This window comes from Chiloscyllium plagiosum, unplaced genomic scaffold, assembly GCF_037043375.1.
Source record: "Chiloscyllium plagiosum isolate Xiang-an unplaced genomic scaffold, Cpla_swu_hap1 HiC_scaffold_36, whole genome shotgun sequence".
NCBI classification, from domain to species: Eukaryota; Metazoa; Chordata; class Chondrichthyes; order Orectolobiformes; family Hemiscylliidae; genus Chiloscyllium; species Chiloscyllium plagiosum.
In genome coordinates, this window is record NW_028270174.1 from 39,739,109 (window position 1) to 39,752,496 (window position 13,388).

At 40.7% G+C, this 13,388-nt stretch overlaps 1 protein-coding gene across 8 annotated transcripts in view; it reads right to left on the reverse strand.

Moving 5' to 3' along the window:
* Positions 1-13,388, reverse strand: part of afg2a (AAA ATPase AFG2A) — a 578,508-nt gene that overhangs the window by 498,029 nt on the left and 67,091 nt on the right. For all 8 annotated transcript variants that reach the window (XM_087980097.1, XM_087980096.1, XM_087980093.1 and 5 more), the window contains one exon: positions 4,441-4,595. In XM_087980097.1, the coding sequence (XP_087836223.1) occupies positions 4,441-4,595 (155 nt within the window). The remainder of the gene's footprint in view (positions 1-4,440; positions 4,596-13,388) is intronic.

Genomic DNA, 13,388 nt, shown 5'->3' on the forward strand with positions numbered 1-13,388 from the left:
ATGTGACTGAGTGTGGCATCAAGGCACTTCACATAAGAACTCTTGTGTAGGAGTGGGCTATTCAGCCCCTTGAGCCTGCTATGCTGTTCAATACAATCATGGCAAAACTCATCTTGGCTTCAACTCTACTTTCTTACACCTCTCCATAACCCTTTAACACATTACTAATTAAAAATCTGCCTTTCTCCTCCTCAAATTTACTCCATGTCCTGGTACCCACTGCACTCTGTAGTAATGAATTCCACAGATTCATGACCCTTGAGAGAAGCAATTTCAGCTCATCTCTAAGTCTTCTCCCCTTACCCTAAAGCTATGACTTCTCTAGATTGCCCCATGAGGAGACATCCTTTATATGTCTACTTTGTCAATCCCCTCTAGCATCTTGTAAACAACAGTTAAACTCCAGAAAGTATCGACCTAAACTGCTCAATCTCTCTTCATAAGACAAACACCTCATCTCTGGGATCAATCTAGTGAATCGTCTCTGAACTGCCTCCAATGCAACTACATGGGACCAGAAATGTGCACAATATTCCAGGTGTGCCCTCACTAAGGCCTTATACCCTTTTCACAACACTTCCCTAACTTTTATATACTATTTCTTGTATGTGCATACTAGCTTTCAGTGATTCATGCATGAAGATACCCAGATCTCTTTGCACCAGAGCACTCTGAAGCTTCTTTCCATTTAGAAAGTAAGTTTCATTTCTACTCTTCCAAGCAAAATGGATAACCTCACATTTATCCATGTTAAACTCCACCTGCCTAATTTTGGCCTTTTTCTGCCAAATTTTGTCCCAATTGTCTCTAGCAAAAGTGGAATCAATGGGAATTGGGGGAAAACTGCCTGCTGATTAGAGTCATACCTGAAACAAATGAAGATGCTTGTGGTTGCTGGAGGTCAGTCGTCTCTGCAGGCATTCCTCAAGAAGGTGTCCTTAGCTCAAACATCTTCAACGGCTTCATCAATAATTTTCTTTCCATCATATGGTCAGAAGTGGGGACATTGTGACTGCATAATGTTCAGTACCATTCACGACTCATCAGATACTGAAACAGTCCATGTCCAAATGCAACAAGATCTGTACAATATCCAGGCTTGACTGAAAAATGGCAAATTACATTTGTACCACCAAAATGCCAGACCATGACCATCTCTACAAAAGAGAATCTAACCACTGCCTTTTGACATTCAATGGTATCGCTATCACAGATGTCCCCCCATTACCAACATTCTGGGGGTTATCACCGACCAGAAACTGGAATATTCGTTTGTACACTGTGGTGACAATAATGCGTCAAAGGCTTGGAATCTTGTAGCAAATAACTCAACTAACTCCCCAGAGCCTGTCACCAACTATAAGTCACAAGCCAGGAATGTGATGGAATACTCTCTACTTGTGTGGATGAGTGAAGCTTCAACCATGGCTCAAGAAGCTTGACATCATCCAGACAAAACAGCTCGTTGATTGGCACATCCACAAACATCCACTCCCTCCACCATCGATACTCAGTAGCAGCACTATGCACTGTCTACAAGATGCAGTCTATAAATTCATGAAGGCTCCCTAGACAGCACCTTCCAAAAACACTACCACTACCATAAAGGACAAGGGCAGCAGATCCATGGGAACATTACCACTTGCAAGATCCCTTCCAAGTCACTCATCATCCAGACTTGGAAATACATTGCCATTCCTTCAGTATTGCTGTTTCAAATTTCTAGAACTCTCTCCCCAAATGTGTATCTCTACCAAATGAACTGCAGCTCTCAAAAGGTAGCTCACCACATCCTTCTCAAGGGCAACTAAGGATGGGCAAGGATTGCTGGCCCAGCCAACAACACAATTCTTGAGTGAATTAAAAAGAAACAATAACTCAGATTAAAATTTAAAAATCACACAACACCAGGTTATAGTCCAACAGGATTATTTGTGCTTCCAAATAAACCTTATGGATCATAATCTGGTGTTGCTGGAAAAGCACAGCAGGTCAGGCAGCATCCAGGGAACAGGAGAATCGACGTTTTGGGCATAAGCCCTTCTTCAGGAATGAATTGGCTTATGCCCGAAACGTCGATTCTCCTGTTCCCTGGATGCTGCCTGACCTGCTGCGCTTTTCCAGCAACACATTTTAAGCTCTGATCTCCAGTATCTGCAGACCTCACTTTCTCCTCATAATGTGGTGTTGTATGATTTTTAACTTTGTACACCCCAGTCCAACATCGACAACTTCAAATCAGATTAAAATAAATCCCACCTGGAGTCAGACAGTCTAGCTCAGGAAGGATATTGTGTCCTTTGCTGAGAGTGATACAAATCTATTAGAATAATAACAGGACTTAAAAGGGCTAAATTAGCAGGCTGGCTTTAATCCTCTAAGGTACTAAGGTACTGTATTTCAAGTAATAAAAAAGAATTCAACAGGCTAATACACAGCAAGAGCAATTGTAGTAGGGGAATGAGGGATGTGGGTCCTTTTAGGGTACAGAATACTAGAAAGAATAGCAGGCTTATATGATTTAACCAAGTCAGAAATCATATATGCACTTAACAAAAGCCGACGAAGTAGTAAACTAATTACCACAGCTGTGTCTTGAGATTTCACTCACTATTGCTGGTTTACTCATTCATTAATTCAATTTCATGGAAGTGCTATTTTGATAGTAACTTTCTTAAAGGGGACAGAGATCCTATTCAGCATGTATCTAACAGGTATGTGCTGATGGAGAAAACTTGTTTGGTGTCCTGCAAGCTATTAAAGTGCTGGTAGACGGTTCTGAGGGGGGATTAGTATTATAATCTTTTCATAGTTTCGGGTGATGTGGTGTGCTGTATGGAGTGGAGAGACCATAGTTTTATGAATGAATGAAAGAAATGTAGAAGTAGTAAATATAGATTGCTTGCGAGTGGATTGGTAATAAATATCTCAATACAAAGTCATAGAATAAGACGTTTTAAGGCAAGTGACTCTCTGCATCACTAAAGGACAATCACCTGAATGACAGAGGTATTGTTAATTGCTAACCAGTATGAGTAAGCAGGGCAGAACCTTAGCAGATCACAGGATATTCAGAGGCAAAAGGGTACAAGATAAGCAATGAACGGGCACCAGGTATTTGAATACAACTCGCAGATGTGTGATACACAACGATCTGATGTAATCAAAATACCTAGTTAATTGAATTGTAAATTTGATGTAGTTAATTTACAGACCTGACGTAATTAATTACTTGATCAAACAATTTACAGACGTGACGTAATCATTGCTCAGTTGATTGATATATGGACTTGATATTTTGATGCAATAAAGTACACAAATAGTTTTGTGCGGGTGTTTGACAGAATGAGCTCGATCGTCCTGGTGACAATCTGGAGTTCCACTCCTTGCTGTAATCTATTACCGCTTGAATAAACTGTTGTTCCTGCTGAATTCCAGACGCTTCCAAAGTCTTTTTGCCTCAAAGACCAAGGTCACTCATACAGTAATAATTTTAAAATAAGAGTGAAGAATTTGAAAAATTAAATAAGGGAGTGCTATTTCTGTGCAAAAGTAGTGAAAGCTGGAGATCATTTCACAAAAGCGTTTGGATGCTCAGTTAATTTAAATTTTCCAGATAGCGACCAGAAGTTTGTTGGGTAAAGATATCAAGAGTTAAGAAGTGAAATAGAGTTGAGATAACTTGTCATGATCGGAGTGCAAGAACAGTCTCAAGGTTGTGAACAGCCTAATTCCGTTCTAACTTATGGATATCCCTTTCCACCCTATCTTTCTTATCCCCTGATGTCCCATTTCATTCTCCTGCCACACTACATTTCTCCATTTTCCAATTCTTTCCCTTGCACCACTTCTTGACATATTTCTTTCTTGATCTAACAGAGATACAATACATTTGGAAATTAGATTACCTTCACTATATACCCTAACAGGCATTAAATCACAATGTCAAAATGGCCTCCTTTCAAAAAAGGCAGTTTGAGATACAAGCTGCATTGGTACACCTGTTATAATTTATTGAATTATCTTGTTTGGACAGAAGGCAGCTAGTTTAATGTTTATTGCTCAGTAGCATACCTTCAAGGTGATCCACTAAACCTGATTTCAGGTGCAACAGAGCAATAGTCAATATTATGCAAACATAAAAGAAATTGAATTGAAATTCCCTGAAGACACTACTCTGGACAAAGTAGAAGTTAAAAATAAAAATATGACATTTCAACATCATCCTTTCTGCAAATCATGGTTAACATTTGTTTCTGCCCTTCTATTCAGGGTACACCGTTATTTAAAGTCTAAGTGTTCTTCCTATGATAACCTGAGAACCTCCTCCTGAACTAAGCCAGTTGTTTCTTTCTTGGCAAGTAAAGTTGGAAGCTGAAAGTTCGATTTTACAATATATAAATATATAGACATTTATTACAATAATGTCAAAATACTTACTTTCGGCACATCAATTGTCACCTCCCTCATAGCACTAGGTCTGACATCATTCATCGCTTGCAGGAAGTCATTAAAGGTTATCTTCACCGATTCAGCTACCTCACTGTCTGAGGGGTTGGCGCATTCTCCAAGTGCCCGACGCAATGCATGCAGACCTGGCAGAATGAAAAGCATTTTTATGGGTCACCCATTTTGCTTATTTTTCTTAACAACTGAGTTTTTAAATAATTATACATCATGTTACAACATATTTCAAAATTTTGCAAATTATTTCTAACAGAACCATATGACTTGCACATCATTGATGTCTATTTCAACCTATTGACAAGTGTATTATGCACCTTGCAAACATGTCAAGTAAATACTGGATAACATATCAAGTCAGTGTAAATCAACAGTTTATTCAAATACGACCTTCATCATTAGCACGACATCAAAAAGTAAAGCGCATTTCAGTATTTCAAACTGAAAATATCTGTTTTATCTCCTTTTAAGCAGTGCAAATGAGCAGACAGTTGGTATTTCCCTTTAGTAAGCAAATAAAGGACAGCTGAGCAGCAGAGCAAGTTTGTCACAGATCTTGTATTTCATGATTTTAGCTCAAATAAAATTAAACTGATGACAATAACATCTCCTTTGTCTGACTGTAAGGAACTAACATACAGTGAGTTTAGGCAGTCTTCATCTAGCTCCTCTCATGCATGAACCCGACAAAAAACTGTCACTAACTGGAAATATAAAGCAGACAGGTGGGCAAAGTAAAGCATGTCATATTAATGAGGTGATTTTCTAAGGTTAGGCCACTGGTAAAGCCAGGGTAAAGGGAACTGTGCTTTGCATTTGACAATAACAGATTTGAGTACAATTGGAACCAGAAATCTTAAGAGCTCCATTTCCCAGCACGGACACTCGGTGGTTAGCAATATTGCCTCACAGCACCAGGGACCCAGGTTCAATTCCAGGCTTGGACGACTGTCTGTGCGGAGTTTGCACATTCACCCAGTGTCTGCGTGGGTTTCCTACAGGTGTTCTGGTTTCCTCTCACAATCCAAAGATGTGCAGGTTGGCTAATTGGCCATGCTAAATTGCCCATTGTGTTCAGGGATGTGCAGGTTAGCTGGATTAGCCATGGGAAATGCAAAGTTACGGGGATAGGGTAGGGGGGGTGAGTCTGGGTGTGATGCTCTTTGGAGGGTTGGTGTGGACTTGTTGACCGAATGGCCTGTTTCCAGACTGTAGGGATTCTATGATTATTGACATTGTGTAGCTTTTAGTAGCCATTGCTACACCTGCATACCAAGAATTACTCTTTCAGCTATAACAGATGAATGGTTCCTAAAAATGTCTGCCCTTTTATGTTATTCATCATTTTTTCTCCTCTACCAAAGAGGAAGGTCTATAATGGGGTATAGTACCATAGTTGTAAGCATAATAATGTCTTCAGAAACACTGGTATAGATGGTGTTCATTGTAGATAGACAGAGCAAGAGGAGGCATATTTTCTTTCTATCAACTCCACATATTTTAGTGAAACAAATTTTGAAATCTCTAACCAGAGGAAAGAGCTTTTACTGTTCTGCGAGTATAATTATTAAAAGGATTTTAATTCAACTTATTTTGTCACAGAGTGTGCTAGAAGATTAATCAAATGGCATGTTACATACAAATCTAATCCCACCTTCTTGATTCCCATCTGTTCACTCTAACTGGAGTCACCTAAATAATGTTTACTCCCATCTCCCCACCAGCCCCTAACATTGTTCCAGCTGTAACTGGTCTAACACAATAATGATCACTGACTACTCATGAAAGTAAGTTGTACATTAGTTGCTCACTAGTATTGTAAATATCTCAATAGCATTTTTTTCTTAGGAGTCAACAGCTTCTGTGGAAAATATATGTTGGAAAATCTTGAAGCACAACGATAATTGGTTAACATACGTTACTGTAAAATTGCAAAGTTTCAAGTAATCTGCAGCAAGGAAGAGATATCCCATAAACTGTAAATCGCCGCGAGTTACTGGATGCCTTGGCCACAGTAACACTCATGAAAATGACAGTTGCTCCTAAACTTCCCCACACATTTTGTAATCTTGCTGCATTTGCACATTACATTTGCCACAATAAGTTAAGTTCCAGTAATCGAGTAGATGGGTTATTTAGAACTCTGTGCTCCCTTTGACATCTCGGCTTTGCTTCTGTGTGTTCCTGACAATGTCTCTCAATGTGTGCAGTGTCTTCCCAAATGCGACTTCTTCATTTTTGCCAATTACAAGCTGAGATCTCTTATGTGTTGACAGGTTGGCTTGGCCTCTTCAGGAATGCTTTGAGGACATCCATAAAATTGGGGCAGCATGGTGGCACAGTGGTAGCACTGCTGCCTCATAGCACCAGGGACCTGGGTTCAATTCCTGCCTCAGGCGACTGTCTGTGTGGAGTTTGTATATTCTCCCCGTGTCTGTGTGGGTTTCCTCCGGGTGCTCCGGTTTCCTCCCACAGTCCAAAGATGTGCAGGTCAGGTGAATTGGCCATGCTAAATTGCCCGTAGTGTTAGGTAAGGGGTAAATGTAGGGGCATGGGTGGTTTGCGCTTCGGCGGGTCGGTGTGGACTTGTTGGGCCGAAGGGCCTGTTTCCACACTGTAATCTAATCTAATCTAATCTAAAAATATTTCCTCCTGGGTGTATCCTGCTACAATGGAGTTCTCAGTAAAGTATATGCTTCAGAAGTCTCATGTCAGACATACGAATAACACATCCCACCTGGAAAACCTAGTTTTGAGCGAGTGGTGCCTTGATGCTAGGCAAATTGACTTAGGAGAGGGTATTGCCATTGGACCACTGTTCTTCACCAAATTTGCAGGATCTTGAGAACACACATAAACTGGTGATACTTTAGTGCTTTGAAGTGCTTGCTGTAGGTCATCCAAATCTCTGAAGATAAAAGAATACTGGGATCACTGTTACCCAGTAAACCATGGCCTTAGACTCTGGTTTGGATCTTTGTTCTCAAATACTCACTTGCTGATATATTGCAGAATCCTCATCAACTTACCGTTGTCCATCAACATTTATGTGAAGAACCATTCATGCAGCAGTATCTTGGTTTTATGTGGACTAATTGTTACAAAATGTAATTTTGTTTTCATAACTTACTTTAATCATTTGATGTACTCTCTCCATAAAAGAGAAACTTATTAAACAAAGATGTTGGTAAGAACTTACCTGAATATATCATAAATGTACAGTGGTAATCATAGAATCCCTACAAAAGGAAGCAGGCCATTTGGCCCAACGTCCACACCAACCCTTCAAAGAGTATCCCACCCAGACCCATTCCCTTACCATAATACTCCACATTTGCCCTAACTAATGCACCTAGTCTACACATTGCTTAACATTATGGGCAATTTAGCATGGCCAATTCACCTAACTTGCACATCTTTGGACTGTGGGAGAAAACTGGAGCACCCAGAGGAAATCCATGCAGACACTGGGAGAATGTGCAAACTCCACACGGGCAGTCGCCAGAGGCTGGAATCAAACCCGGGACCCTGGTACTGTGAGGTAGCAGTGCTAACCACTGAGCCACCATGCCGCCCTCATATTTCAACCTTTTTCCATTTAAAGTTGTAAACCGTAATCCTCAAAGTTATTTATTGCTTTAAGACATTTTTCACATTAGTGCGACTTTCCCCTGCAACTGATTAAATGCTGCAGGTTACATTTAGGAAACTATTAGACAAGCTTAACCTTGCCCAGAGCCAAGAGTGGCACAGGATTTGGGGGGAATGAGGGACAACAAATCAAAGTGGAAGCCTTGCCTGATTTTTCCCCATTCTAAAGCCAAGGGTAGAAGCTCAATTGCTGCACTACCCAGTTTGAGATAAGTGGATACACAAAGAAAGAATCTTGCCTCACATCACCTGCTGTATGTGGCCCAATTACACACTACTTAATAACTGAGACAGCTAGCAATAATTATAAGGTTTATGCTGATTTTTTCAAACAGTTTTGAGAAAGAAATGATTTGTTTTTCACGTCTAATTTCTTTTTCTGGGAAACAAGCTATAGGTTTGAACTAGGCTTATCAGACCATCACCTACCTAATATCTATAGGGTCATCAAAGTTCATTCCTTGGTGTCTGTTTTTCCCTCAACAGAAATTAAAAATATTGAAACTGAAAAGATGTGTCGTTCACTTTCAGTAATATAAATATATGCGACCTACGCAACTGCAGCACTGTTGTGCTTGTAGAGTGACAATAATATTTTTCCTTTTCCATTCAAAGATAATCAGAGATAGTACAAGGTTCTTTTTTTAACATATTTCCTATAAAAGAACATAGTAATAGACCAGCATCCATAATAATATATCCAGAATAAAGATCCCTTTAGTTGAGAAGTGTGGTGCTGGAAAAACACAGTATGGCCAGGCAGCATCCGACAAGTAGGAGAATCGACGTTTCGGGCATAAGCCCTTCTTCAGGAATCCCTTTATCCTGCTTAAGGGAATAAAGAGAACTGCCCGAGTGCGAAATTTTCCTGTTGAAAGATGATCAGCCTGAAACAGTGGATGACTTTCTTCATAACAGTGGGTGAAGTGGAGGCAAGGAAGATCTGACCGTATGAAAGAGTACCTGTGTGTGTCTCTGTGTGTCCATGTGCTTGCGTCTGTGAGTGAGTGAATGGTACAGGATGATTCAAGATGGCTCCATGTTCCAGAGAAGTCTCCCAGGATGAGCTGTAAAGCAGATTGAGTTGTGGATAACCACGGAGTGGGCACGCCAAGTAACATTAAGACCCCAACTGGGTGAGATTTTGTGGCCATCAGTCCAAAGCCACCTGGCCATAACAGGGGGATTCATGTCTCTCAATGGGGCTGTCACTTCTCTAAAGTTGCTGCTCCTTTGACAGGAGTTCCTCAAAGGGAAGATGAACATAGGCAGCCAAATTGGAGGCCACCTCCCCGATGATAGTGCTACTAGAGAGAGAGAGAGAGAGAGAGAGAGAGAGAGAGAGAGAGAGAGAAAGAGGGAGAAAGAGAGAGAGAGAGACGGGGGAGTGCGTGGGGGGCGGAGAAAGAGCGCGAGTGAGCGAGGAGGGGGGCGGGGTAGAGTGATAGAGAGGCAGGGAAAAGAAAGAATGAAAGAGAAGGGAGCGTCAAGAGAAAGATGGGGAGGGTTGAGAGAAAGACAGGGCAAAAGAGAGAGAGATGGGGGGGGAAGAGACAGAGAGAGAAAAAGAGAGGCAGGGAGGAGAGAAACTGAGGGAAGGAGAGAGATGTGGGGAGAGAGAAAGAGATTGGCAGGGAGAGAGGGGGATGAGAAAGCGAGAGACAGTGGGGGGGGAGACAGGGAGAGAGAGAAAGATGGTGGGGGATGCGAGAGAGAGATGGTGGTGGGATGGGAGGAGGGGGGGAAGAGAGAGAGCGCGAGCGAGTGAGAGATGGGAAGGTATGAGCAAGGGGGGGAACGCGAGGGCAAGGAAGCAGAGAGAGAGACAGGGGAAAGGGAGATACAGAGAGCGAGGGGAGTAGGGAGACGGGGGGGGGGAAGAGAGCGCGAGAGCGAGAGAGAGAGAGAGGAAAGCAAGAGAGGGGAGAGCGACACAGAGAGGGCACACAGGGAAGGCGCAAGAGAGAGCATGCTGGGAAGATGCGCGAGAGAACCGAAAGTAATATCACCCACCACAACAGATCAATACAGATAAATAGCAAGTGGGACAGAACATCAGTGCTTCATTGAAGGCTCACTGACGATGTTACCTAGTATGGTGATGAAGTATCTAAGAACAAATCTACCAGCTTAGCGAGCAAACTTACAACCTGATCCTCCTGAGCTACAAATCTTCTCCAAAATCGCAAGGCTGGATCAGTTCAGTATCAGTATCAAGATAGTCCATCCCCCCGCCACCTCCCCCTTCAAATTGATAATGCCATTGATGTCATGGGAAATGGTCCCTTTGTGTAAATGTTCATTGCCTGCCATTGAGTGGTGCTAATATTATTTGTTACTTATCGGGCCGAGCCTGCAAGTTATCTTGTTGTATGTGGGTACAGTCTCTGAGGAGTTGTGAAAGGTGCTGGACATTGTGTAATTATCAACAAATATCCAATTTCTGTCCTAGTGTTGAAGGAAAGGTTATTGATGAATTCACTGAAGATAGTTTGGCCTAGCTCATTACTCTGAGCAACTCCTTCAGCAATGCCCTGGATTTGAGATAATTGACCTCCAACAATCACAAACATCGTCTTTTGTGCTAAACCTTACTGTGACTTCAGGAGACATCCAAGAAGGATCATCCATTCAGCATTTCAGGCTGAAGATATTTGTGAATGCTTCAGCCTTAGTTGTTGCATTCAGCTGTAAGACTCTACCATTTTTGAAGCTAGAGATTTTCATGGAGCTTCCTCCTCTTGTTTATTAGTTACTTAATTTTCCAAACCCATTCACAACTGGATATGATATCACTGAAAAGCTTTCACCTGATTAGCTAATTATGAAATTACTTAGGACTGTTTATCACATAGGCAAAAGTGAGGACTGCAAATGCTAGAAATCAGAGTCTAAATTAGAGTGGCACTGGAATCATGATGAAGGGCTTTTGCCTGAAACATCGATTTTCCTGCTCCTCGGATGCTGCCCAACCTGCTGTGCTTTTCCAGCACCACTCTAATCTAGACTGTCCATCACATGCTCTCTCTGCTATTTTTTGCATGTAGTCTAGTGTTGTCATTTCAGCAGGTTAGCACCAACTTTTCAAGTAAGCCTGCTACTATGCCCAACATGTACTTGCATATGTCTTGTTGAATTCTTTTTAGTGGTAATGGAGAATTGAGTGATAGAATGAGTCATAGCAGTTTATAATTCTGCTCTTGTTAGCCTATAATGCCTCATGGGTGTCTAGTTTTAAGCTGCTAGATCTGTTTTTAATTGATCACACTTGGCATGATAATCGTGTCACACATCATATTGGAATGTATCTAAAGTTAAATAAAGTGGTTGGTAATCAAATGCTGCCAAACACATCTTGGAACAAATTCATTCCATACTTGAATTTAAATGCATCAACTAAATACTCTTCCTGATTTCTTGGCACAAACGAACAAATTAAAAACTAGATGTTAAAAACATTTATATCAAGCAGAAAAAGTATCTCTATTTCTGAAGTTGATTTTGTTAAAACAATTTTAAAGTTTAGACAATATTCATATTCTTTTAAGAGGCTTCAGAAACATTATGATCAGCTACAACATTGCAGTTTTGGAAGACAATGAGGAGAGTTGCAGGAAAATAAGCAAAGCTTTCTGAACCAGATTGTTGCTCAAGTGTGGATATCAGGGAACTGCAGAGGCACGCGTGAATGTGATGCTCCGTTCAGTTAAACAGCTTTCCAACACATTGTCAAGGTTTATATATAAATAATTGTCATACTGGCAAGGCAAAAGATGGCAACCAATACATGTGGAAATGACATTACCTCAGCAATTACTGAAAAGCTTCTGTAGGCAAAGAAAGGAAAATTACAACATTAAAAATAAATTGTAATCCTGTGTTCTATTAATGTAAAATGCTGTTTCTGATCTAGAGCAGGGACAAAAGGTCAAAATCTGCAGAAACAAACACCATCTCATATGTGGAGATCTGTCTGAGATTATTTGGGCAATCAACAGTTCAATGGAAAAAAGAAAAACATTTAGCATAAAATAATACAAAAAAAAACCACAAACTGCAAATTGAACAAAGTGTCTTCCTGTTTCCTTTTCTTATTATCTCTGCTAGTCTTTCCAAATACTCCCCAGTGAATACTGTGGTCAGCAATGATGCTTAACCTTTTAAAGACTGAATTTGACTCAGTGTTCTGCAACATAAAATACTTTTGAATGGCAGAATTTCATTATATAAAATACTATGAGAACATGATCCATTTATCTCACATTTGTCATTTTCTTAGACAGATTGCACTTTAAATGAGCAAGGGTTAAGGCACACAAAGCAAAGGAAGCTATTTTCCATCAAACATGTTCCTATCCTGTTTATTTTTTCAATGTCTGACCAAAACTCCATAAGAACAGTTAATTCTTTAGTCCAGCACAAGGTCAAACTGTTCCAGGCCCAGTCCTATTTTCTCCCTCAGGCTATACATCAATGCTCTTCCGAAACCACTGCCGGATAAGTGGGGGACATGTTCTGAATTAATACAAGAAAACATCTGGTGTAGGCTTGGGCAAGGAAAATCAATCTGATTACAGAATCCAAGCATTTTGTTTTCCAACCACATTAATTAAAGTAAAGTTCATTCGTGTTCGATTGGCAACCAAAGCAGCTTGCCACCAATAGCAAAAAAAAAACAATTTTGATAACAGAATGTGTTTCCTGTCTTTACAATTTTGAAAAGTAGACAAGGCACTTCTTTAGCTGATTAACTTTACACTTGCCAGAAAATATGATACTCAATTCTCATCACCATAATTTCTTATCTAAAAGATTAATATTCATACAAGCTGAATGTTATAATGTGCAAATAATTGGTCATAGATTCATAGAGGCATATATTACAGAAACAGGCCTTTCAGCTAAACTCGTGCATGCCTAACCTGAACTAATCCTATTTGCCTGCATTTGGCATATATCCCTCTAAAACTTTCCTATCCATGTACCTGTACAAATGTCTTTTAAATGATAAAAATTGTACCCGCCTCTATCACTTCCTCTGACAGTTCATTCTATATACACATCACCCTCAAGTCTCTTTTAAATCTTTCCCTCCTCAACTTAAACCCATGTCATCTAGTTTTCGACTCCCCTACCAGAGAGACAGACAAAGAGAACGGGAGAGGGAGAGAGTGAGAGAAACCTCCCGAGAGAGAGAGAGAGCAAGTGCAAGAGAGCGGGGGACAGCAGGGGGGAGGCAAGGGTGTGAATGAAGTTGTGCTGTCCAGTTTCAG